The sequence below is a fragment of the Dendrobates tinctorius genome, unplaced genomic scaffold, assembly GCF_039654945.1.
Source record: "Dendrobates tinctorius isolate UK_male_01 unplaced genomic scaffold, ASM3965494v1 ptg000155l, whole genome shotgun sequence".
Classification (NCBI taxonomy): domain Eukaryota; kingdom Metazoa; phylum Chordata; class Amphibia; order Anura; family Dendrobatidae; genus Dendrobates; species Dendrobates tinctorius.
In genome coordinates, this window is record NW_027361822.1 from 14336073 (window position 1) to 14362940 (window position 26868).

Genomic DNA, 26868 nt, shown 5'->3' on the forward strand with positions numbered 1-26868 from the left:
ACCTCAGAAATACATTAATTTTCCCCACTCCATCTTTGTAAAAACACATTCCCCCATCTCTACCACATCATGCTGTGACCTCTGCACTCAATGGCTGTAGAGATTATGTTGAGATTTGACGACAAACATGGAGTGACAGCCCTGTTGATATATTCAACTCAAGTTTCAGTTCATTAATATGACATCTTCAACTTTCACCTCCTACTAAGCTTTCCATTATTATCTCCAGTATTATTACGTGGGATTATTTATGATGCTACATCGGCTCATCTTCTTTTCATTCAGGTCCCTACAATATCAGATCCTATCAGTGGAGATCTTCTATATATGAGAATTTTCCTGATGGATAGGACCAGGGAGAAGATGGCGGAGCGGATATTACACCTCACCCTAGAGATCCTCTTCCGGCTTACTGGAGAGGTGAGAGATTCTGACATTGTCACATTACATCATTCTTATCTGTGGGAATAACAGATGGACAGAGCTGGAGAGGTGAGGACTCTGGAAATGTCTGTAGTGAGGTTTATTAATGTGTCTCTCCATAACCAGGATTACACCATAGTGAAGAAGACCTCTAGTGAGCGCTGTCTGGCCCCTGTGTCTGAGGGATGGGGAAGACCGCTGAGCCAAATCACGGGGCCTCCACCTCACACCCTGAGACATGAGGACATCAATGACCAGAAGATCCTAGAACTCTCCTACAAGATGATTGAGCTGCTGACTGGAGAGGTGACACTGCTGGGAATGCTGGGACATTATACAGTAACGCTATGGTGGGATCTGGTTGATGACGGTATCATTGTATATGTCAGGTTCCTATAAGGTGTCAGGATGTCACAGTCTATTTGTCCATGGAGGAGTGGGAGTATTTAGAAGGACACAAAGATCTGTACAAGGACATCATGATGGAGGTTCCCCAGCCCCTCACATCACCAGGTAATAGACATGACTATTTATTTGTTGTAGTGTAGCTTGGCCTAAAAATATTAACCTGTTTATAAAAAAAAAAAAAATATTGCTGCTTAATTACCTGACCACATTCTTACTGTGTGCCTTTGCTTTATATCTTCCTCTTCTTGATCAGCCCATTTAGGGGCAGTCGGTATACCAATAGCAAGGTGGTCTACAGTGGCCAATAAGGTTGACAAGTTCCCTATTTAAACCTCCCCTGACTGCCTGTCCTTTGCTAGTTATATCCATACTAGATTAAGGCCCGATGCTATCGCATCGAGAGGATAGTGACACACCTCTTGCCATGTTAACCCTCAATACACACACCTCCTCAACACACACTCCTCTCACCTTTCACTATCTCCACTCACATCCACTCACTCTTTCACTCCACATACGACCCTTTCTCTCACTCCGTCTCTCATACTCACACTGTCATCGTCGCTGCTCCATGATCCCCGACATCTTCTTCCGCCGGCGCCATCCTGGATCCCGACGTTGTCCACGCCGGCGACATGTTCTTGCGGCCATGCCATCTTGAGTATTCTGAAATCCTGCGAGTGGACATTAGTGGAGATAGTGAAAGGTGAGAGGAGTGTGTGTTGAGGAGTGGTGTGTTGAGGGTTAACATGGCAAGAGGTGTGCTGTGACGTCACCAGTTACAACTGGACGGAAGTTGTTACAACCCGGAAGCTGCTTAGCGCATTTATTATAGTAGATTAAGGCCCGATGCTATCGCATCGAGAGGATAGTGACACACCTCTTGCCATGTTAACCCTCAATACACACACACCTCCTCAACACACCACACCGCCTCAACACACACTCCTCTCACCTTTCACCATCTCCACTCACGTCCATTCACTCTTTCACTCCACATACGACCCTTTCTCTCACTCCGTCTCTCATACTCACACCGTCATCGTCGCTTCTCCACGATTCCCGACATCTTCTTCCGCCGGCGCCATCCTGGATCCCGACATTGTCCACGCCGGTGACATGTTCTTGCGGCCATGCCATCTTGAGTATTCTGAAATCCTGCGAGTGGACATTAGTGGCTCACCATTGTCATTTTGAAACACGACTGCTACTTCACTGACAGTGGGATTATTGTAGCGTCGAGGGTCTTGAGTACGATCTTGTTTAATAGCCATAGTGATGTTTGGCATGACAGTTCCGTTTTGTACATTTTTGATTTTCTTTACATCGTAAGCGTTGTTCGTTTGCGGTAGTGGTATCGAGAATGTAAAGTTGGGCAAATGCGCGTTGTTGGTCATCTGAGGGATGTAGTGTTCCAGTTCTATGATAGATCTGGCCATGTATGGGCCATATCCAGGAGGTGGTGAAATATTTGCACCCATGGAGGCAAAAGCAAAGGAACTGTTAATACTTCGAATATTATCCATGAAATTTTTGCTAAATTCACTTTGCCCTTACAGCAAACGTGTAAAGACATCAGGATATTGTAGTATGGGTACATGGACTTTACCCTTCTGACAGCAGAGCGTAAAGTTGTTATCTGAAGGTATCTCTGCTACAAAATGCAAAGCTTCGCAATGCTCACATACATGGGTCATGTCACCACAGCTGTGTTCGGTAATACTATTTTCATCATTAGTGAAAATGTGAGGTTGTAGTAGAAGTGCATGTCCAACCGATGGGGTGCGCCTAGTTTTGAGACCAACGTATATTTGTCTTGGTTGCACTTTCTGCGGGCTAACTGCAGCTTGTATGTGAAGAAACTGTGCGTTGGTATTGACTAATGGTGGTATTGATAGGGCAGAAACAGATTGCTGATTAGTTATGTCAGTGAACGGCATATAGGATGAAGTGTGGTAGTAACTTGTTCCACATGCTGATGTGGAAGCATCCTGTTGTGAGTCTACTAATAATGATGAGGAAGAAGCCGTCTGTTGTTGGCGGTGATGGCGTGTAGAGGCTTCTTCAGCCAATGTAATAGATTTAGAGTTAGGGGATTCGTGTGTGAGACGACGGCGTTTATAAGCCTTAATCTTGTCAAGTCGATGCTGTTTTTCCTCAGGAGTCTCATTAGCACGGCGTTGTTTTTGTCGTAGTGCTAAAGCTGCTTTCCTTTCACTGGCATTGGCATACTTTTTGTTATGACTCATGTTGGCACAGGTAAAGGAGTCTATTTGGCAGTTATCTGGCAGTGAAGAAGGCGTCCTGGAGTATTGTAGAGTAAACAGATACTAATTGACCCTGTAATTGCCCAGCAGTAGTTATGAAGTGGTAGTGGCAAATTGGCCCTGTAGTTAGACGCCGGCAGAGGAGCAAGGCAGCAGTAGTTATGGCGGTAGATGCAAATTGGCCCTGTAATTAGACACCGGCAGAGGAGCAAGGCAGCAGTAGTTATGGCAGTAGAGGCAAATTGGCCCTGTAATTAGACACCGGCAGAGGAGCAATGCAGCAGTAGTTATGGCGGTAGAGGCAAATTGGCCCTGTAATTAGACACAGGCAGTGAACAGTCAGAGGAGCAAGGCAGCAGTACTTATGGCGGTAGAGGCAAATTGGCCCTGTAATTAGACACCGGCAGAGGAGCAAGGCAGCAGTAGTTATGGCGGTATTGGCAAATTGGCCCTGTAATTAGACACCAGCAGAGGAGCAATGCAGCAGTAGTTATGGCGGTAGAGGCAAATTGATCCTGTAATTAGACACCGGCAGAGGAGCAAGGCAGCAGTAGTTATGGCGGTAGAGGCAAATTGGCCCTGTAATTAGACACCGGCAGAGGAGCAAGGCAGCAGTAGTTATGGCGGTAGAGGCAAATTGATCCTGTAATTAGACACCGGCAGAGGAGCAAGGCAGCAGTAGTTATGGCGGTAGAGGCAAATTGATCCTGTAATTAGACACCGGCAGAGGAGCAAGGCAGCAGTAGTTATGGCGGTAGAGGCAAATTGGCCCTGTAAATTAGACACCGGCAGAGGAGCAAGGCAGCAGTAGTTATGGCGGTAGAGGCAAATTGATCCTGTAATTAGACACCGGCAGAGGAGCAAGGCAGCAGTAGTTATGGCGGTAGAGGCAAATTGGCCCTGTAATTAGACACCGGCAGAGGAGCAAGGCAGCAGTAATGACGGTAGAGGCAAATTAGCCCTGTAATTAGACACCGGCAGAGGAGCAAGGCAGCAGTAGTTATGGCGGTAGAGGCAAATTAGCCCTGTAATTAGACACCGGCAGAGGAGCAAGGCAGCAGTAGTTATGGCGGTAGAGGCAAATTAGCCCTGTAATTAGACACCGGCAGAGGAGCAAGACAGCAGTAGTTATGGCGGTATTGGCAAATTGGCCCTGTAATTAGACACCGGCAGAGGAGCAATGCAGTAGTTATGGCGGTAGAGGCAAATTAGCCCTGTAATTAGACACCGGCAGAGGAGGAAGGCAGCAGTAGTTATGGCGGTAGAGGCAAATTGGCCCTGTATTTAGACACCGGCAGTAAACAGGCATAGGACCAAGGCAGCAGTAGTTATGGTGGTACAGGCAATGCCAAGCGTCCGCACAGCAAGTCGGCGTGAGGTAAATGATGCAATTTCACGAATACAAGATGGCGATTCACCGACGTCGTTAACACCTCTTGCCATGTTAACCCTCAACACACCACACCGCCTCAACACACACTCCTCTCACCTTTCACCTCCACTCATGTCCACTCACTCTTTCACTCCACATACGTTCCTTTCTCTCACTCCGTTTCTCATACTCACACCGTCATCGTCGCTGCCCCGACATCTTCCTCCGCCGCCGCGATCCAGGATCCAGACGTTCTCCAGGCTGCCGACATGTTCTTGCGGGACGCCATCTTGGATTTCGTGAAATCCCGCGATATTCAAGAAGGCGTCGCCGCAATAACATGTCGCTGGCGTGGACGACATCGGGATCCAAAAAGATGGCGTTGGCGAAATCTCGCGAGATTACGCCGACGCCATTTTGGATCCCGATGTCGCCCACGCCAGCGACATGTTCTTGCGGGACGCCATCTTGGATTTAGTGAAGTCCCGCGATATTCAAGATGGCGTCGCCGCAACAACATGTCGCTGGCATGGGCGACATCGGGATCCAAAATGGCGTCGGCGTAATCTCGCGAGATTTCGCCGACGCCATCATTTTGGATCCCGATGTCGCCCACGCCAGCGACATGTTCTTGCGGGACGCCATCTTGGATTTCGTGAAGTCCCGCGATATTCAAGATGGCGTCGCCGCAACAACATTTTGGATCCCGATGTCGTCCACGCCAGCGACATGTTGTTGCGGCGACGCCTTCTTGAATATCGCGGGATTTCACGAAATCCAAGATGGCGTCCCGCAAGAACATGTCGGCGGCGTAGAGAACGTCTGGATCCTGGATCGCGGCGGCGGAGGAAGATGTCGGGGCAGCGACGATGACGGTGTGAGTATGAGAAACGGAGTGAGAGAAAGGAACGTATGTGGCGTGAAAGAGTGAGTGGACATGAGTGGAGGTGAAAGGTGAGAGGAGTGTGTGTTGAGGCGGTGTGGTGTGTTGAGGGTTAACATGTGCGTGTGTGTGGTGACGTCACCGGTTACAACTGGACGGAAGTTGTTACAACCGGAAGCTGGTTAGGGCATTTATTATTCTAGATATCCTGTATCTGATGCGATATTTCTACTTCTGCTTATTCTGTTACTTGGCCCAGCTCATTTACTACTTCTGTGGTATTTGACCCTTGGTTTTGTTCTTGGATTTGACCATGAACTTTTTAAACCTGTCTCCTGCCAGCTGATATTCTCTCGTTTTTATCCTTTTGGTTTTGATCCCAATTATCCTTGTGTCTTGGTCCATGCCTGCTGAATTTGTCCTTGTTCCCATCCCTCTGACCTTGACCCAGTTTTATGACTATTGCACTGCCAAGTTTCTCCAACAGGTAGCTGGAACCCAAGAGCGGAGTATATAAAGCTGACCATACTCATTAGATAACTGAGGGCTGAATGACAACTAACTCTCCAATATAAAGAATTACTCAGTTGGTCTCTATTAAAACACTTGTCTAAATTGCTGCAAGAATCATCTGCGGGTTCAGCCTACTTTTATCTAATGTGAATGGGTGACTTAACTCTTGTTAAAGTAAATGACTGTCCACAAAATGACCTTCTTACTTTAGTTTGTTGTGTGTATCAATTGGCTAGGTTTGTCACATAAGTCCTCCATAGATATAAAAGTTAGCTTCATTTGTCAATTTCAATAGGACCAGCCAACCATATAATGTGTATGTAGGCCTCTCAATTCTCTCCCAACAGATGATATTGAGGGGGAAAAGGATCAGAAAGTTGAAATGTAAACACTTGATACTTTTGTTTTCAGGGGATATAAGTTCTTCTGTAAACACTGTAAAAACTTCATCCAAATTGTTGGATACATATTTCTGTGCTGTGACCCTCTCGTATATAAGCCAATGTTAGCAGCAGATTATTCACGATACTCTCCAAGCGCATGACAGCAGACTTTCTTTATTCAGGAACAATCAGGAACAATATGCTTAATAGATCAGGAATAAATCATTTGTGTGTCTCTATCTGTGCAGCATCTACATCAGGCTGCTTCTCTCATACACAGACACAGGAAATACAGTCAAATGCTATCCATGTATGAGCCTTTGGGAGTTTTTTGTGACAACTTTATAAGCAGTATACAAATCTAGCAACTAAACACTCATAGACAGGAATGTAGTTGTTGCACCAAATATATTCCAACAGCCAAGCACATTGGAAACAAGTGCTCTATACTGTAGATAGGACTAAAATTTTGTTGCACAAAACAACTTGACCTACAGCACTGTTCAAAAGTTTGGACTTCTACATAAAACTACTTGAAAGGATGCCAAGGTTTTATAAGGCTGTCATAGGACTAAAAGGAGTACCATTTTCTGTTTTGTTTTACACCTGTTTCTTTACTTCTTGTTTTATTTCCATGTGTGAACCTTCCTGGTTTTCCTGCATTTAGCCTGAATTTACAATGTACACATTCCAATAGAAACAAAGAAAACCATTACAGTAACAGGTGTGTCAAACCTTTTAACCAGTATTGCATTTGAAGTGATATTGGGCAGCACGGTGGCTCAGTGGTTAGCACTGCAGCCTTGCAGCGCTGGAGATCTGGGTTCGAATCCCACTAAGGACAACATCTGCAAGGAGTTTGTATGTTCTCCCTGTGTTTGCGTGGGTTTCCTCCGGGTACTCCGGTTTCCTCCCACATTCCAAAAGACATACTGATAGGGAATTTAGATTGTGAGCCCCATCGGGGACAGTGATGATAATGTGTGCAAACTGTAAAGCGCTGCGGAATATGTTAGCTCTATATAAAAATAAAGATTATTATTTATTATTATATTGAGTCACTACTCAAGGACAAGCTGTGAAACATGGTAGCGAGGATGTCCGAGGTCAGATACTAGAAAGGCACATCAAGACAATAGAGTAAAACAAGCAAGTTCCGGGATCAAGTACCTGCATGCTGGACCATATTGAGCAGCAAGATCAGATTGGATGACTAGACAAAACTGACAATCCAGCAGACTCCAGATCCCATAGGTGGATGAGAGTTCCTAGGCCACAATCAATGATGAAACCTTGACGATACCCCTTCTTGTAGGGAAAGGGCACCGGATCTCCAGGCTTCCCAGGAAACCCAAAATGAAAAGCCCTGACCAGTAGATCAGCCTGGAACCCAGAATCTCTCCTCTGCTCCATATCCCTTCCAATAGATGAGGTACTGGAGGGAATTTCTGGCCCTCCGAGAATCAATAACTCTCTGTATCTCACACTCTAGACTGTCATCTACAGCAAGAGGAGGATGCAATAACGAGGGCGACACCACAGAGGGGACAAACTCCTTCAACAGATAAAAGACGTTAGGGATGTGGAGAGATGGAGGAAGCTTCAGCCACCCAGTTGACCATTTTGAAAACCTCATAGCGACCGTTGAACTTCAGACCCAACTTCACCGACGGTACCTTTTAAGTTTAATGATTCTGGATGATAGCTTAACCCTATCGCCCACTTTTAAAACAGGAACTGCCGAATGTCTTCTCTTAGCCTTCCATTTTTGGCAAACTTGAGCACCTCAAATATTCTTTTGAACCTCCTCCCAAGCTTCTGTACGGCGACCTTCACCCCAGGACATGCAGAACTTATTATTGACTAGAGATGAGCGACTTTGCCTTTTCTAGGGTCAAGTCAGGTTTCATGAAACCCGACTTTCTCGAACGAAATTGGCCGACTATAGAGAAAAGTCGGAGGTCCAACTGAAACACGAAACCCAATGCAAGTCAATGGGGAAGCAAAGTCGACAGGAAGTGGAGGACAGTAAATACACCTACAGTGCCCATTTCAATGCCAACAACATCAATTCTTATTACTTAATCTTGTCAACCTTAATTTACTTTATAATAATAGTTAGGCATTGAAAACTGGGGGTTATTTGGCTAAAGTTGTGGGGTGGGGTAGGGCTGGCTCCAAGTTTTCGTGTGCCCCGGGCCAAAGAGTGTCAGTGGGCCCCGTTAACACATGCCACAATTCATGATGCTCCGATACGGCAGAGAAATATTTGTATAGTACAATGAAAAATACTTCACTTCTTACATGACATAACTATCTATTTTAAATTCTACAATAGCTCAAAAAACGGACAGTATATTACTCCATACAGTATTATAGCCACCACATGGTGCGCCATACAGAATTATGAGCCCCATATATTTCTCCATACAGAGTAATTGGTCCCATATAATGTTCCATACAGTATATGGTGAGCTCCACATAATGCTACAGTATATGATGATGATGGATGATGCTCCAGTGTGTTATGGGCCTAAATAATGCTCCATATATAATGGGCCCCTTTTCTAATGCTCCAGTGTATAATGGGCCCCATAGATGCTGCTCCAGTGTCTGATCTGCCCCATTTAGAATGCTCCAGTATATGATGGGCCCCATGGATGATGCTGTAGTGTCTTATGGGCCCAAATAATGCTCCATATATAATCTGCCCCATTTAGAATGCTCCAGTATATGATGGGCCCCATGGATGATGCTCCAGTGTCTTATGGGCCCAAATAATGCTCCATATATAATCTGCCCCATTTAGAATGCTCCAGTATATAATGGGCCCCATGGATGATGCTCCAGTGACTTATGGGCCCAAATAATGCTCCATATATAATGGGCCCCATTTCTAATGCTCCAGTGTATAATGGGCCCCATAGATGCTGCTCCAGTGTCTGATCTGCCCCATTTAGAATGCTCCAGTATATGATGGGCCCCATGGATGATGCTCCAGTGTCTCATGGGCCCAAATAATGCTCCATATATAATCTGCCCCATTTAGAATGCTCCAGTATATGATGGGCCCCATGGCTGATGCTCCAGTGTCTTATGGGCTCAAATAATGCTCCATATATAATGTGCCCTATTTAGAATGAACCCGGGCATGGTATGTGAAAAGAGCTCCATGGCGTAATCTGAAGTGTAGGCTGCCGCATCCTTCACTTTTGGTGTGGGTGAAGGACCGAATGAAAGGGGTTGCTCCTGACCAGAAGCCTGCACTGATGACTCAGTGCTTGCATTTTTTGAAACTTCAGAAGAGGAGGCGATAGAGCTGGAGGCTGTTTCAGCAATGTAAGCCAAAACTAGTTCCTGATGCTCCGGCTTTAAAAGCAGTTTACCTACTCCCAGAAAAGGGAGCCTTAGAGGCCTTCTGGAGCCAGACCATGACACAGGCTCAACACCTCCTGCCTTAGCTGCTGTTGTGCTTTTGGCACTACCAGCAGATGCACCACCACCACCATCAGTACCAGCTGCCCCCCCGCCCACATTCGCGGCCTCTTCCACCATACTTCCTCATGTTTGTGAAAATGTAACAAAAATGCCAGCAGATATATGGTACTGTATGAGGAGCGTACAGCTGTATAAGGTGTAGGTAAAAATTTAAATCTCCGTATATATTTCCTTAGTCACAGACGCTCTCCCAGTATGTATTTAACTGTAATCCAACCAGCAGATATACAGTACTGTATCAGAAGCGGACAGCTCTATATGGTGTATGTATGGAAAAATGAAAATCTCCGTCTATTTTTTTAAGGAGTCACACCCAGATAGCATGTATTTGTCTGTGATACCAGCCGCTACACGGTAGTGTGTGAGGAGCGTACAGCTCTATACAGTGTATGTATGGAAAATTTTAAATCTCCGTCTATTTTTTAACGGAGTCACACACACACGCTGTCTCTGTATAGATTTGACCGTAAGACAAACGGCAGATATACGATACTGTTTGAGAAGCGGACAGCTGTCATGATCCAGGTTGGATATGACAGAGAAAATGCACAAGTAACCTTTTTTTCCTTTGGCTGTGTGCCAAAGTTTGGTTTCAGTTCTAGTTTTCCCCCGGTGGCCATTAGGGTCATTGCACTGTGGTGGTTTCAGTTCTAGTTTCCGCCCGGTGGCCATTAGGGTCATTGCACTTTGGTTACTTTAGTTTTGTGCATGTAATTATAAAACAGGTGTGATTGCTCTATAAAAGAGTGTCAGGAGTGGTAATCGCTGTTGGTGATAGTCCTCAGTTACAAGCAAGCCTGGGTGAAGGATGGTGCTGAAGGAGAGTCCCGGGCAGCTCAGTGAGAGTCCTGGAGTGGCAGCTATGGTGTCTGCAAGGAGGGCTGGCATGACTTGGTGGAGTTACAGCTATGGTATCAGCAAGGAGTTCTTGCATGGCTTGGTGGAGTGGCAGCTATGGTGTAGAGCTGCACTCAAGATGCTGGACTCTTTTGCTGGAAAGCTGGACTCATATGCTGGACTCTGTTTCTGGACAGCTGCACGCAGGTGGTGGACTCTGTTTGCTCCAAGGCTGCACTATGGTGTTGGATCCGGTCGGAGGAGAAGATGCACGCAGGTGGTGGGCTCTGTTGCTGGGAGCGTAAGTAACAGAGTAAAGCTAAGTGGTGTTCCCCTGTTTTGTCTCTTTTCCTTATGTGTGTTTTAGTGCAGTGGTGGTATTAGTTTCCGCACCGTCCACTTCACTAGTGAGGGTTTAGGTGCAGGGCGAGTCAGGGTTTTTAGGTTCCTGATCGTCGCCCGGTGCAGAACCGGCCTAGGGAACGTTAGGAGTGTAGAGACACTGATTCAGGGGAGTGCAGGAGGTCTCCACTTCCCCATTCCCTATCGCAGGGCCACCATTGTTATTGTTACCCAGGTTTCCCCTTTTATTGTTTAAATTCGCCTTACTGGAGGCGGGGTTTCCAGACAAACATGAATTTCCGAAATTCGCCTGTTGGAGGCGGCGTATACAGCTGCACGTTTTATTATTTAAATTCGCCCAACTGGAGGCGGTGTATCCAGGGTCACGCGTGTCATCTAAATCCGCCCTGCTGGAGGCGCTGTGTCCAGCCACGCATGTCCGTGACAACAGCTCTATACGATGTATGTATGGAAAATTTTAAAATGCTGTCTCTGTATAGATTTGACCGTAAGACAAATGGCAGATATACGATACTGTTTGAGAAGCGGACAGCTCTATACGATGTATGTATGGAAAATTTTAAATCTCCATCTATTTTTTTTTACGGAGTCACACACACACAGTCTCTTTATAGATTTGACCGTTATCAAACAGCAGATATACGATACTGTTTGAGAAGCGGACAGCTGTATACGGTGTATGTATGGAAAATTTAAAATCTGTCTATTTTTTTTACGGAGTCACACACAGATAGCATGTATATGTCCATGATACCAGGTGGTACACGGTAGTGTGTGAGGAGCGTACACCTCTATACGGTGTGTGAAAAAATGAACGCTCTGTAACTGTGCAGAAAATCAGAATAAAAGTTTTTTTGCTTTGAAAAAAGCAGTCTGCACAGCAGTGTGCACACAGCAATGCAGCGATTAGGTAGCCTTATAAGGCAGCCTAATAACCACCAGCGCTGCTGCACACACAAAAATCCTCCCCTGTCACTGCACACTAAAGGCCCTGTCACACTAAGCGACTTACCAGCGATCCCGACACCGATATCAAGGTGTCAGGATCGCTAGTAAGTCGCTATGTGATCGCTGGTGAGCTGTCACACAGACAGCTTCACCAGCGATCAGCACAGCGATGCCGGCATCGCTTGCCATCGTTGTAAAAAATAGAATCAAAATAAAAAATATAGTTATTCTCACCTTCCGACGTCCCGTTCAGCCATCCTTCCTCTCTCCACGCTCCGGTCCCAGTGATCCTTTGCGAGAATGACCGCGAGATGTCACGGTCTCGAGGGATAACAAAGTCTCGCGGTCATTCGTGCAAAGGATCACTGGGACCGGAGCGTGGAGAGAGGCAGGATGGCTGAACGGGACGTCAGAAGGTGAGAATAACTCTATTTTTTATTTTTATTTTTTACACCTGATCGCTGGTCTCCCGCCTGTCACACGCAGCGATGCGTGCTGGCCAGCGGGAGACCAGCGACCAAAGAAATGTCCAGAGGTTTCTTCCAGCGTTCAGCGATACCGGCAGGGGGGCCGCTCGCTGATTGCTGTCACACACAGCGATCTCGCTGGTGAGATCGCTGTTACGGCACAAAAGTTGTGACTCAGCAGCGATCTCGCTACCGAGATCGCTTAGTGAGACGGGGCCTTAACTGTACAGTTGAAATCGCTATCAGAAGATTTTTTTTTTTTCTTTGTTGCCTAATGCTCTCGGAATCAGCTTCAGTAACCTCTCCCTATGCTAAGATCGGCAGAAGTAAAATGGCGGTCGGCGGTCAGGGCTTTTATAGCCACTTTGACGCCACACAAAGCAAGCCAATCACACGAATGCTCTTCTCTAAGATGGTGGTGGCCGCTGCCCATGTGATCGCGTTGCCCACAGTGTGCGTCCTTGATGATTGGCTGAGAAAAGGCGCTGGAAGCATCATGGGAAATGCGACTTTGGCGCGTGGGTCAGCGACCTCATGGCCGACCTCACGCTATGGTCGGGTTTCGATCGGCGAAAGTCTGCGACTTATGAATTTGACCGACCCGTTTCGCTCAACTCTATTCTTGACAACTCACCAAAATGAGGATGAAAACCTTTATTACAGAAAATTGGTAAAGCTCCAGTGGATTGATTGACCTGACCGTTAAAGGCAAACTCTGCAAGAGGTAGGAATGAGAACCAGTCCTCCTGCTGAGCCACAACAAAATGGCTCCAAATTTGCTCCAAGGGTTGATTTGTCCTCTCTGACCATTGGTTTCAGGGATGTAGGCAGAGCAAAAAGACAAGTCAATCCCCAGTTTATTACAAAAAGCTCCACACAACATGGAGACAAATTGCACTTACCAGACACAATGTTAAGAGGAATTCAATGCAATCTCACTACATGACTAGTAAACAACCTGAAAAGTGTTTTTGCATTAGGTAACCCTGACAAAGGAACAAAATTAGCTTATTTACTGAATCAGTCAACCACCACCCAAATAACAGTTTTCCCATCAGACAGAGGCAAATGTGTGATGAAATCCATGGACAGATGAGTCCAAGGTCTTTCCAGAATTGGCAATGGAACCAATTCCCTGACTGGCCAGTTATGACAAACTTTAGAGCCTGTGCATACTTCACAGACAGATACAAAATATTTAATATAATTAATCATAGAACTGGCATGAAAAGAGACTGGAAATAGCATTCTGCGTAGGTGTGACCCCAGGATAACCATTCAAGACGGAATCATGAAACTCTTGCAGACGCAATCTTAAGTTCCCAGGTACAAATAACTTGGAGCCTGGAGTGGCAGACGGGGCCAACAACTGAGTTTTACGGATCCCCGCTTACAACTCTAAGAAGAAATGCCCTTAACCCCTTTACTCCCAAGGTGGTTTGCATGTTGATGACCAGGCCAATTTTTACAATTGTGGTTAGTGTCACTTTATGAGGTAATAACTCTGGAATGCTTCAACGGATCCCACCATTTCTGAGATAATTTTTTAATGACATATTGTACTTCATGATGGGGGTAATTTTTTTTCAATATAACTTGCGTTTATTTGTGAAAAAAAGGGAAATTTTGTGAAAATTTGAAAAATTTAGCAATTTTGAAACTTTGAATTTTTATGCCCTTAAATCAGAGGGATGTGTCACAAAATGGTTATTAAGTAATATTTCCCACATGTCTTCTTTACGTCAGCATTTTGATTTGGGAGTGGAGAATTTGCTGAATTTCTTTTGAGGGGCGAAGAACCATTTCGCTTTTCCACAGCCTTTGATACCAGTAATGTGGAAGCCCCCTATATTTCCATTGATAGATGATGGACCTGAGTGGGGATTTCTTTTTTGGATTGAGTTGAAACTTTTGTAAGAAACATTTTACATAACATTTAGGATCACATTTATCTGCTCTACCCTAAGCACTTGCTTTGGGGTTTCCATCTAAATCTTCGAGTTACATGACTCGGATGAAACTCCCAAAGGATCCATTCACTATAATGAGGCAGCAGAGTTGCCACAAAACTGTGGCCGACGAACGGACACTGTCGGATCACGTGTCCTATGGCGTTCACAGTGCCGCTATCTGCCTCATTATAGGGAATCTTCTGCCGGAGGTTCCGTCTGAATCACGTATTTCAGAGATTTACATGGAAGTCCTGGTGTAAGCGCTTAACACAGAGTGCAGGATAAATGTGTGCCAAGCCTTGATGCAATCTTTGAAAGGCAGAATGAACAAATGAACAGTAGGTGAAGAATTAGTTTATTTTTTACATCGTTGCTCGTGCGATATAAGTGATAAAGCAACTTTATTCTTCGGGTCGGTACAATTACAGCGATACCAGATTTATAGCGTTTTTTATGTTTGGCTGCTGTCACACACTATAAAATGCTTATTATTACAAAAACTAGTTTTTGCATCACCATATTTTGACACTTATAATTTTTCCATATTTCCAGAGACATGCGATAGTTGTTTTTTGCGAGACAAGTTGATGTTTTTATTGGTACCCTTTTCAGACACATGATATTTTTTGATCGCTTTCTATTCTGATTTTTGTGAGGCAGAATGAACAAAAAACACTAATTCAGGAATTTTGGGGGGAGTTTGTCCTTCCACATGTGATATAATTGATAAGGCAGTTTTAGTCTTTGAGTCAGTATAGTTACAGTGATACCACATTTATATAGTTTTTTATGCTTTGGGGCTTTTAGACAATAAAAACTATTTTATAGAGCAATTAATTATTTTTGCATCGCTTTACTATGAGAACTATAATTTTGTTATTTTTCCACTGATGAAGCTGTATGGTGGCTTGTTTTTTTGCACTTTTTTTTGTGTACTTTTGTTTACATTTTTTACATAAAAATATTTATAGGTAAAATATATTTTTATTTTTTTATTTGTACATTTTTTTTTAAAAACTTTTTTACTTTGGCCCACTATGGGACTTTCATATTTTGCAGGCTGATCTTTTGTACAGCTGATCATGCCCTAAGCAACTTTGCTAGCTCTGGTGACCAGATGTCATCATGACAGCATCTGATCACCATGGCAACGATCGGGACCCCACGTCTAGTCGCAGGGTCTCCAATCCAAGGGCAGTGGGGCTGTCATCCCTCTGCCTGCTCCTGGAATGCTGCGATCGAGTCTGATCGCAGTATTTAGGGGGTTAAAGTGCCGATAGCCGCTGCTGGCACTGATCGCCAGGTGTCAGCTGATGGCGCGGTGATCGCGTGCACACAATCTGTGTGCATGCAAAATCGCCGGGACGTATCCATACGTCCCAGGTCAATAAGACACAGGTCACAGGAATGCATGGATACATCTCAGGTCTGAAAAGGATTAAGAAGAATGGAGGTTGAAGGTTCTGGAGGCAAAACAGAATCAAGACTGCGTGACAATGCATTAGCCTTCACATCCTTAGACCCTGGTCTGAATCTGATAGAGAACTTGAATCTAGAGAAAATTAGGGCCCATCTATCTAGGAGTTAGCCATTTGGCTGCTTCAATGTAAGCTAAATTCTTATGATCAGTGACCACAGTGACTTCATGAACTGTCCCCTCCAAAAAATGTCCCCATTCCTTAAAAGCTAATTTAACAGCAAGTAACTCACAAATCCTGACATCATAATTTCTTTCAGCAGATGAATAATTCCTTCGAGAAAAATGCACATGGCCGCAAATTAGAGTTTTGGGCCCTTGATATAAAATGGCCTCTACCCCGACCTCTGACGCATCCACTCCCAGAATGAAAAGTTCCTGAAGATTGGGCTTGATTAAAACAGGAGCAGACATATAAAATACTTTTTAAACTTTTCAAAAGCCCAAATAGCATCCGGTGACCAAACCTTGGGGTCCGCCCCATTACTTGTGAGGTCAAAATATCATCAACGTAAATAACAACAAATCTTCCAATACAATCAGAAAAGACATAATTCTTAAAGCTTTGAAATTGTGCTGGTGCATTGGTAACCCAAAATGCATGACAAGATTTTCAAATAAACCCTCCAATGTTAAAAACGCCATTTTGCCTTCACCCATGACAGCACACCTGAGAGAGGGATCCGCCCCGCCAGGACAGTAACCTACTGAGACATAAGGGGCGGCACCTCTCCCCCGCTTCAGTTGGGTTCCTGTCCTGGAAGGAATCCCACTGTGGTGGTGCCTGTCATGGGCGGAGAAGGAAGAAAAAAAAAGAAAGGGACCCAGGCCCGTCCCGGCGCGGGAAGAACAGGTAACTTACCTGTAGCACCGGCCGTCGGGTTCTGGAAGCACAGTCCCCAGTGTTCCTCTGGGTTCAGGGTTCGTGTGGGCACGGATGGGATCCCGATGGCTCCGGGCAGCCCCCACCGCGCCGCCCTCCCCTCTCGCACGCCGCATCTCGATCCCCGTGGCAGGGGAGAGATGCTGGCTCCTTCCGGCTGCTGATGTCAGCAGCGCTATGGATTGTGGGTGCGCCGGCTGACGTCAGCACAGGGCGACGGTGTCATGGCGCCGGGTGCGACGCTGGCCGGCTTTTCTGAAGCGGTCGCAGGGGGGAGGGGAGGAGACACCACCGACAAAGGCTGCATATACGACCAGCGGCGTGGGAGATGGTGGAAAATGGAGTCGGAGCAGGAGAGATCGCTGTCTCTGCCTCTCTCGCAACCCTCAGGCAAACATGAAAGCCACTCAAGTAGCAGCCACCCCAGCCGCAGATCAGGAGAATTCTCAAGGTCCAGAGAGCACAGGTCACGTGCTCCGACGCAGCCTGCGAGTCCGGTACCCTTGATTACGGGTGGTGAGTGATCTTCGTGAATGCTAGCATTTATGTTAATAGGGATTCTCTGTTGAATGCTTTACACTGTAGGAAAGGCCCAAAAAGCAGGAAGCAAGAAGAACAATAGGGACTGTGCTATATGTAAAACTCCCCTAGCAAGAGACTAGCAGAAAGATCTCTGTGCCTCTTGCATTCAGCGGACCATGGCGGAGGAAGCGCCTAGTTTCGCAGCCAATTTGATATCCGCCCTCAGGTCAGAAATGGAGGGTTCAATTAAGACCCTATTGAAAAAAGGGAGGAAAAGTAGGAAGAATCCCCCTAGTTCTCCCTCAGATTCCTCATCAGCCTCGTCTCAGGCGGAACAGGCATCCTCCTCAGACTCCTCAGACAGTGACACGGGGGTAAGCCATGTTTCCCTGTAGAAGACACAGATGCTCTCCTAAAGGCCATTAGAACCACAATGGACCTACAGGAAGAAAGGGCGGCTAAAACCCTAGAGGATGTCATGTTTGGGGGGCTTCAAGAGAGGAAAAAACGAACCTTTCCAGTGAACAAGAAGATCCAGGCGCTTATTGAGAGAGAGTGGAGGAAACCCGAAAAATCTGGGGCCCTTCTGTCCACTTCTAAGAGACAATACCCCTTTGAGCACAAGGATGCGGAGATATGGGACAAAGTCCCAAAAATAGATGCAGCAGTATCCAGGTCTTCCAAAAAGTCGGCCCTGCCCTTGGAAGACTCAGGGGTTCTTAGAGACCCGCTGGACAAAAAGGCAGACTCATATTTGAGGCACGCGTGGGAAGCGACAGCAGGAGGACTAAAGCCGATGATAGCAGGCACCTGCACGGCACGCTCCCTCATGATCTGGCTGCAGCAGTTAGAAGAGATGCTGGCATCAAAGGTCCCAAGAGAGAAAATTTTAGCAGATATGTATCTCTTGCACGGGGCAGCAGCTTTTTTGGCAGATACCTCGACGGACTCTATGAGGTTGACAGCTAAGGCAGCGGGACTATCAAATGCTGCCAGACGCGCATTATGGCTTAAGGGGTGCCTGGGTGACCTACAGTCTAAAGCTAAATTGTGCTCTCTCCCCTGCGATGGTCGGTTCTTATTCGGCAAGAACTTGGACGATATCCTGGAGAAAGCAAGCAATAGGAAAAAAGGCTTCCCCAAGTTCCCGATGGAACAGAGGAGACAGCCCTTTCGGAGGGGAAGATGCAATAGGGGGCATCCTCCCACTGATAGAAGATGGGAGGATAAAAGGAAAAAAGAGTCGGGATTTATGTTTGGTGGACTGGCGTATAGCAAATGTGGTGCCAATATTCAAAAAGGGGACAAAAACTGAACTTGGAAATTATAGGCCAGGAAGTTTAACCTCAACTGTGGGTAAAATCCTGGAGGGTTTTCTAAGAGATACTATACTGGAGTATCTGAAGACGAATAACCTCATGACCCAATATCAACATGGGTTTATGAGGAACCGTTCCTGTCAGACTAATCTGATAAGGTTTTATGAAGAGGTAAGTTCAGGACTGGACCAAGGAAATGCAGTGGACGTGGTGTACATGGACTTTTCAAAAGCTTTTGATACAGTGCCACACAAAAGGTTGATACATAAAATGAGAACAATGGAGATAGGGGAAAATATGTGTAGTTGGGTTAAGAGCTGGCTCAGGGATAGGAAACAAAGGGTGGTTATTAATGGAGCACTCTCAGACTGGGTCACGGTTAGCAGTGGGGTACCACAGGGTTCAGTTTTGGGCCTGCTTTTTAACATATTTATTAATGACCTTGTAAGGGGCATAGAGAGTAGAATTTCAATATTTGCAGATGACACTAAACTCTGCAGGGTAATCAATACAGAGGAGGACAATTTTATATTACAGGAGGATTTATGTAAACTAGAAGCTTTGGCTGATAAAAGGCAAATGAGCTTTAATGGGGATAAATGTAAGGTCATGCACTTGGGTAGAACGAACAAGATGTATAATTATGTGCTTAATTGTAAAACACTGGGCAAAACTGTCACTGAAAAAGACCTGGGTGTATGGGTGGACGACAAACTCACATTTAGTGGCCAGTGTCAGGCAGCTGCTGCAAAGGCAAATAAAATAATGGGATGCATTAAAACAGGAATAGATGCTCATGAGGAGAACATACTTTTACCTCTATATAAGTCACTAGTGCGACCACACTTAGAATACTGTGTATAGTTCTGGTCTCCGGTGTATAAGAAAGAAATAGCTGAACTGGAGCGGGTGCAGAGAAGAGCGACCAAGGTTATTAGGGAACTAGGGGGTCTGCAATACCCAGACAGGTTATTACACTTGGGGTTATTTAGTTTGGAAAATCGAAGGTTAGGGGTGATCTTACTACAATGTATAAATATATGCGGGGACAATACAAAGACCTTTCTAATGATCTTTTTACTCTTAGACCTGTGACGGGGACAAGGGTGCATCCTCTACGTCTGGAGGAAAGAAGGTTTAAGCATACTCACAGGCGCGGATTCTTTACTGTAAGAGCAGTGAGACTATGGAACTCGCTGCCATATGATGTTGTAATGAGTGATTCCCTACTAAAATTTAAGAAGGGACTGGATGCCTTTCTTGAAAAGTATAATATTACAGGTTATATACACTAGTTTCCTTAATATTGCGTTGATCCAGGGAGCTAGTCTGATTACCGTATGTGGAGTATGGAAGGAATTTTTTTCCCAATGTGAAGCTCACTGTTTGCCACATGTGTTTTTTTTGCCTTCCTCTGGATCAACATGTTGGGGCAAGTTAGGATAGGATATGGGTTGAACTAGATGGATTTAAAGTCTTCCTTCAACCTTAATAACTATGTTACTATGTTACCTCCACCTCAAATAAATCGCCACAATGATGCCAGTATTCCAGTGGGGGGGAGATTGGCACTCTTTTTCCAGGCCTAGGAAAAGATCTCCTCCAATACCTGGATCCTGGGCATCTTAAGAGAAGGCCTGAGAATCCCCTTTATTCGCCAGCCAAAACCCGTGGTTGTCATTACACCCATCAGGAAGGTGACCGAAGAACAGTTGGCCTTAGAAGTGGAGATCCTGAGCCTGATAGCCAAGCGGGTACTTTACGAGGTCCCACACACACAGAAAGGAAGGGGGTTCTATTCACCCCTTTTTCTGATAAAAAAAAACCAGATCAATCATTCAGGACGATTATAAATCTCAGACAGCTCAATCGATGGATAAGAAACCAGACCTTCAAGATGGAGTCAGTGGCTCCGGCCGTGAAGCTACTACATCAAGATTGTTTTATGGCCGTAGTCGACTTAAAGGATGCATATTATCACATCCCTATCCATCCAGATTACCAAAAATACTTGAGGGTAGCGCTTTATATCCAAGACGTACTGAGGCATTTCCAGTTCAGAGCTCTTCCATTTGGCATATCCATAGCCCCGAGAGTTTTCACCAAGGTCATAGCGGAGGTGACAGCCTTTCTCCGGATTCACGATACGGTCATAATACCATACTTGGACGACTTCCTTACAGTGGGCAGCTCAGAGGACCACTGCACGACACAGTTGAGCCGGGTGACCGACACCTTCAAAGAATTAGGGTGGATAATCAATTTAAAAAAAATTGAAATTACAACCCCTAAAAAAACAGACCTTCCTGGGATTTATACTGGATTCAGAAAGGCAGGCGTGTCTGCTCCCAAAGTCCAAAATAGAGAAGGTACAGAATCTGGCCTTGGCGGCCCGAAACCAACCGTGTATGACATTGAGAAGGGCAATGTCCCTACTAGGTACCCTAACGTCCTGTATTCCGGCGGTCAGGTGGGCTCAATTTCACACCCGACAACTCCAGGGGGAGATATTATCAGCACAAAGATCGCTAATAGGGCGTTTAGAAGGAAAGCTGGAGCTTTCCGTAAAAACTAGAGACTCTCTCAACTGGTGACTGGACCGTACAAATCTGACCTCAGGAATACCGTGGGACAGACAGACGACAGCTGTGATTTTAACAGATGCAAGCTCCTCGGGGTGGGGGGCACACCTAAGGGGCCTCATAGGCCAGGGCTCCTGGACACTTCAAGAAATGGAGGCATCTTCCAACCTAAGAGAACTGTGGGCAGTGAACAAGGCCCTAAGTCACTTCATTCCGCTACTCCAGGATTGCAATGTACACATCATGTCAGACAACAGGGTATCAGTGGCATACATCAACCACCAAGGAGGGACAAGATCACACTCCCTAGTGAAAGCGGCGAGCGACATTCTGAGCAGAGCAGAGGAACACCTACACTCCTTGACAGCCTTACACATAAAAGGGACAGAAAACATAGAGGCAGATTTTCTGAGTCGCAATACCCTGAGGCAAGGAGAATGGGCGCTAAATCCGTTCATTTTTCAAAAAATAACGCAGCTTTGGGGGAAACCAGTAATAGACCTCTTTGCCAACAAGCACAACAGGCAAACAGAAAGGTTTTGCTCTCTAAACCCGAGGGAAAAGCCATGGGCAGTGGACTCATTGCACATCCAGTGGAACTTCAGACTAGCTTATGCGTTCCCCCCCAGTGGCTCTGATCCCAACAGTTGTCAGGAAGATCAGAAACGATCAAGCCAGGGTGATTCTAATAGCCCCGTTTTGTCCAAAAAGGCCCTGGTTTTCTCTGCTACAAAGATTGTCCCTCTCCGATCCATGGGTTCTGCCAGAAATCCCGGACCTACTAGCTCAAGGCCCAATATTCCACGCTCAGGTCAAAGGATTCTATCTGATGGTGTGGAATTTGAAAGGTCGCTTTAAATGGATAGAGGGTTCTCCCCCGGGTTGGTGGCCACCCTGCTAAAGAGTAGGAAACCAGTGACTACTAACATCTACGGCAGAACATGGAATAAGTTCCTACAGTTCCTAGATAAGCCGTTAGAAAAAGAACCCCCGATTAGTGCCATCCTGGAGTTCTTACAATCGGGGTTGCAGATGGGGTTAGCGGTGAACACGCTTAAAGTTCAGGTGTCTGCACTAAGTGCGCTCTACAACTGCAAATTGGCATCAAATAGATGGGTAGCCAGATTCATTAAATCCTGCCATAGAGCTAGGCCTATCCCAATACCCAGAATAGCCCCTGGGATTTAAACCTAGTGCTAGAAGCCCTTACAAAGGAACCGTATGACCAGCTACCCCTAAAGTTTCTGACCCTAAAGACGATCATTTTAGTGGCCCTTACGTCAGCCCGCAGAATAAGCGACTTACAGGCTCTCTCGGTAAATCCACCTTATACACAAGTTTTTCAGGATAGGGTGGTGTTAAGAACAGACCCCGCTTATCTGCCTAAGGTAGCATCAGATTTCCATCGGGGTCAGGAGATTGTCCTCCCATCCTTTTGCGAGAATCCCAAAAATTTGAAGGAGGAAAAATTCCATAGTTTGGATGTTAAGAGAGCTCTATTAGAGTACATATCTGTCACTAGCCAGTGGAGGAGGTCCCACTCCCTATTCGTAGCTTTTCAGGGTGCCAAGAAAGGCTATGGGGTTTCGAAAGGGACTATTGCTAGATGGATTAGGGAGGCCATTAGTGTAGCCTACTCAGCTAGTGGTATCCCGATTCCTGACAGCATCAAGGCTCATTCCACCAGAGCCGTGGCGACCTCCTGGGCTGAAAAGGCAGAGTTATCAATTGATCAGATTTGTAAGGCCGCTACCTGGGCCTCACCTTCCACCTTCTTTAAGCACAATAGATTAAATCTATCCTTCTCTGCTGACCTAACCTTTGGTAGAAGGGTGCTGCAAGCGGTGGTCCCTCCCTAAGGTGTTTCGAAGTCTCCAAAAATCTCTCAGGTGTGCTGTCATGGGTGAAGGGATAACCACCATGGTTACTTACCGGTAGCCGTTTTTTCCGGAACCCATGACAGCACCCTTATATTCCCCCCCTTTTTCACCGTATGGGTGGCACAGTTAGTAGGGTGCTGTGGTGTTGGATTAAACATGTAACTAACCGGGAACTCCTCTCAATGCTCTGTAACCCAACTGAAGCGGGGGGAGAGGTGCCGCCCCTTATGTCTCAGTAGGTTCCAGTCCTGGCGGGGCGGATTCCTCTCTCAGGTGTTCTGTCATGGGTTCCGGAAAAACCGGCTACCGGTAAGTAACCATGGTGGTTTTCCACTCATTACCCTTCTGGATGTGTAAGAAATTGTAAGCACCTCTAAGGTCAAGTATATAAAACCACTAGCTGATCAAAGCCGGAGATGAGTGGGATTTGGCAAGTATTCTTAACCGTGTTCATGTTTACTTGTCAGAAATCGAGGCAAGAACGAAGACCCCTGTCGCGCATCACCCCTTGACTCGATGACTAGCAGACCAGATGAAGAAGGCGACCTTGCTGACTGACTGACACAAGGGAAACAGACACCTCTTGTCACTTGATTGTTTCAAGCGCAGTGCCCTGCTAGGTTTCCAGACATAAACGGGTACTAGAATCTCTGGATCAGAATGACCCATGGGCATACCAGTCAGCAAGTGGAAGATTAACTTTTTCATGTATAAGGCTCCGACCTGGAGCTGTAGTTGTCCTTGCAGGACTAGACTGTTCTCAAGTAGGGCTCGGCCACCTCGAGACAATGCCCACGCTGGCTTCGGGAGCTGTACGACAGAGACCACACACTGACTCCGTATGACTGGCAACTTAAACACACCAAAGCTCCCTGAAGGCAGAGAAACAGTCAGCGTTTAATGGAGAGGGAGTACTCTCGCCAAGGGCAGCCTCTCCTACTGGCCCAGGGTTCTGGAGTACAAGCTTCACAGGGCAGAGACCATCAGGATGTTCCTTCTCAGGATTGGACTCCAACGACAACCTAGCCAGCCTCTTTTTCTTAGACCTCTTGGATCTTGCACGGGGGGCTGCTTTGGCAGGCTGTGGAACAGGTGGGTGATGGACGGTCATAGACGGATGAGAGGATTCACCCATAGGTTCCTCTTGTCTGGTCTGTATCTGGAAGCTTGGCGGGGAAGACTTTTCAGGAGCAACAGGCCGAGGCACATCAAAGACTCTACGGAAGGCTACCAGGAAGGCCCCTAGGTTCATGATGATAGGATCCCCTGCTTCCCAGAGGGGAGTGATCCATATCAGAGCATCTTCTGCTAGGTAGGACATGATGTATCCCACCTTGAACCGATCAGAGGGGAACCAAGCTGCATTCTGCAGGATGTAGTGCAGGCACTTTTTCAGGAACCCTTGGCACTCAGTAGGATTCCCATAGAACCTGGGCGGGTCTGCTGGGTCATGCTCTTCATAGGCCAGGAGCAGATTGTAGAGGGCATTGTAGACGATGATTGGTTCAGAGATCTCAACAATCAGAACCACGCAGGGCGGAACAAATTCCTCTGGTTCTTCATACTGGCAGGACACAAGTTCATGACGCTCTGCGAGCGGAAGGACATGGAGCTCAGCGGGGACCATGGCCTGTGCAAACTGTTGCACTCGCGCCTTGGCTGATTGGCGCGAGCCAGGGGGTTGTGGCCCCACTGAGCCACAAACCAGACTACCCTGGAAGGGGCGTGACTATGACAGCTACCTCGGTCTTCGCTGGAGCCTCTGATGGTGAGGTCAGGCTTGTACGGCAAATAGCTGTCGGGTGCCACTCCAGGGGGGTGTCTGGCTGTGGCTGCTGATCCCACTCGGGGACAAGTCACTTGGACAGGTGTGACTAACAGGCAGGCTGAGGCACAGGGCAAGCAGGCATGGCTTGGTACACTGGCAGGCAGGCACGGCTTGAAGACAGGGCAAGCAGGCACAGCTTGGAGACACAGGGCAAGCAGGCACGGCTTGGAGACACAGGGCAAGCAGGCACGGCTTGGAGACACAGGGCAAGCAGGCACGGCTTGGAGACACAGGGCAAGCAGGCACGGCTTGGAGACACAGGGCAAGCAGGCACGACTTGGAGACACAGGGCAAGCAGGCAGTGCTTGGAGACACAGGGCTAGCAGGCATGGCTTGGAGACACAGGGCAAGCAGGCACAGCTTGGTACATAGGCAGGCACGGCTTGGAGACACAGGGCAAGCAGGCACGGCTTGGAGACACAGGGCAAGCAGGCACGGCTTGGAGACACAGGGCAAACAGGCACGGCTTGGAGACACAGGGCAAGCAGGCACAGCTTGGAGACACAGGGTAAGCAGGCACGGCTTGGAGACACAGGGCAAGCAGGCACGGCTTGGAGACACAGGGCAAGCAGGCACGGCTTGGTACACTGGCAGGCACCTGTTCACACAGCAGATGCAGGTAACAGTATAGGCAGGAAGGAGTGGAGTGTGGAGTAGATGGAGCCGCAGGAGTGCGGCGGAGCTTGCAGGAGTGCAAGGTAGGCGGAGCTTGCAAGAGTGCAAGGTAGGCGGAGCTTGCAAGAGTGCAAGGTAGGCGGAGCTTGCAAGAGTGCCAGGCAGGCGGAGCTTGCAAGAGTGCAAGGTAAGACAGGGAGGACACAGGGAAGGACACAGCAGGGAAAGGAACCACGGACAAAGAGACTGACAGACAGAGGTAAGGCATAGTTCAGACGGAAACAGTATGAGACAATGTACAGGGACCGAAGGATACAGGAACCAAGATATTCTGCCTCCTGGAGGGCAAGCAGAGAAGTACCAGGCAAGTACTCAGACAAGGCTAGGACAAGACAGGGACCAGGATATAGCCTCCTGGCGGGCAACCAGAGTGTACAAGACAAAGCTAGGAGTAAAGCCTCTTAGAGAAGGCAAGACATAGGACAGGGCCTGGCTTCCTCAGCAGCAAGGAGCTAACTGAGTTTGAGACATTGCACAGGCAAGGGTTAGTGGGTGTGGTGGAACTAAATAGTCAAGGGCTCTAGGTGATTGATCAGGGACAGATTACACAGGTGCACCCTGACTGCATAAGAACCAGAGAGTTCAGGCGCTGCCCCCCTATACACACATAGCTTGGAAGCATACAGGAGAGCAGAGGCACGGCGCACAGGGCTGGCAACAGACAGAATTCACAGCATGGCTTGAAGCAGTAAGTAAGTTGGTGTGCGGGGGATGGGAGGCCATGCAGTGATGCCAGCAGGGTTGTTACAACCCCTATCTTCTCTACCAAGAAAATTCCAGCCACCACAGCTGAGGAGGAAGGACGGCTATGACCCTTCCATAAACTTTCATTCACATAATTTTTCATGGCTCAGATAAATTGTTAAGGCGAGCATTAGGTAATTTGGCACCAGGGATAAGATCAATAGCACAGTCATAAGGACAATGAGAAAGTAATACCTCCGCCTCTTTTTTTGAGAACACATCTCCAAAGTCTTTCAGGTTTCCCAGTAGACTGTCCAGATGTCATGATCCATGCTGGATCAGGACTGATGAAAAGCAAAGGTAACCTTTTTTTTCTTAAGCTGTGCTTAGGTTTGGTTTTTGCCCCCGGTGGCCATTAGGATTATTGCACTGTGGTGTCGTTTGTTCTAAGTTTGCCCCCGGTGGTGGTGAGCGTCATTGCACTCTGTTTCTTTAGTTAAGTGCACATGTTTATAATGCAGGTTTGATTGCTGGCTCTGCTATAAAAGAGTCACAGGTGTTGCAATCAGCATTGGTCATAGTATTCATTTCAACCATCCTTGATGGAGGAAGGAGCTGGAGAGCGTTGCTTGCAGCACTGTCTTAGCCCTGGTGTGGAAGGAGTCATAGGGGATTTCCTTGTAGCTCTAACAGAGCTTGGTGGC

At 46.8% G+C, this 26868-nt stretch overlaps 1 protein-coding gene across 1 annotated transcript in view; it reads left to right on the forward strand.

Annotated features, from left to right (window-relative positions):
* Positions 1–26868, forward strand: part of LOC141051092 (uncharacterized) — a 38683-nt gene that overhangs the window by 7342 nt on the left and 4473 nt on the right. Inside the window, exons 2-4 of the mRNA XM_073547958.1 lie at positions 286–420; positions 550–729; positions 813–936. Of these exons, the coding sequence (XP_073404059.1) occupies positions 286–420; positions 550–729; positions 813–936 (439 nt within the window). The remainder of the gene's footprint in view (positions 1–285; positions 421–549; positions 730–812; positions 937–26868) is intronic.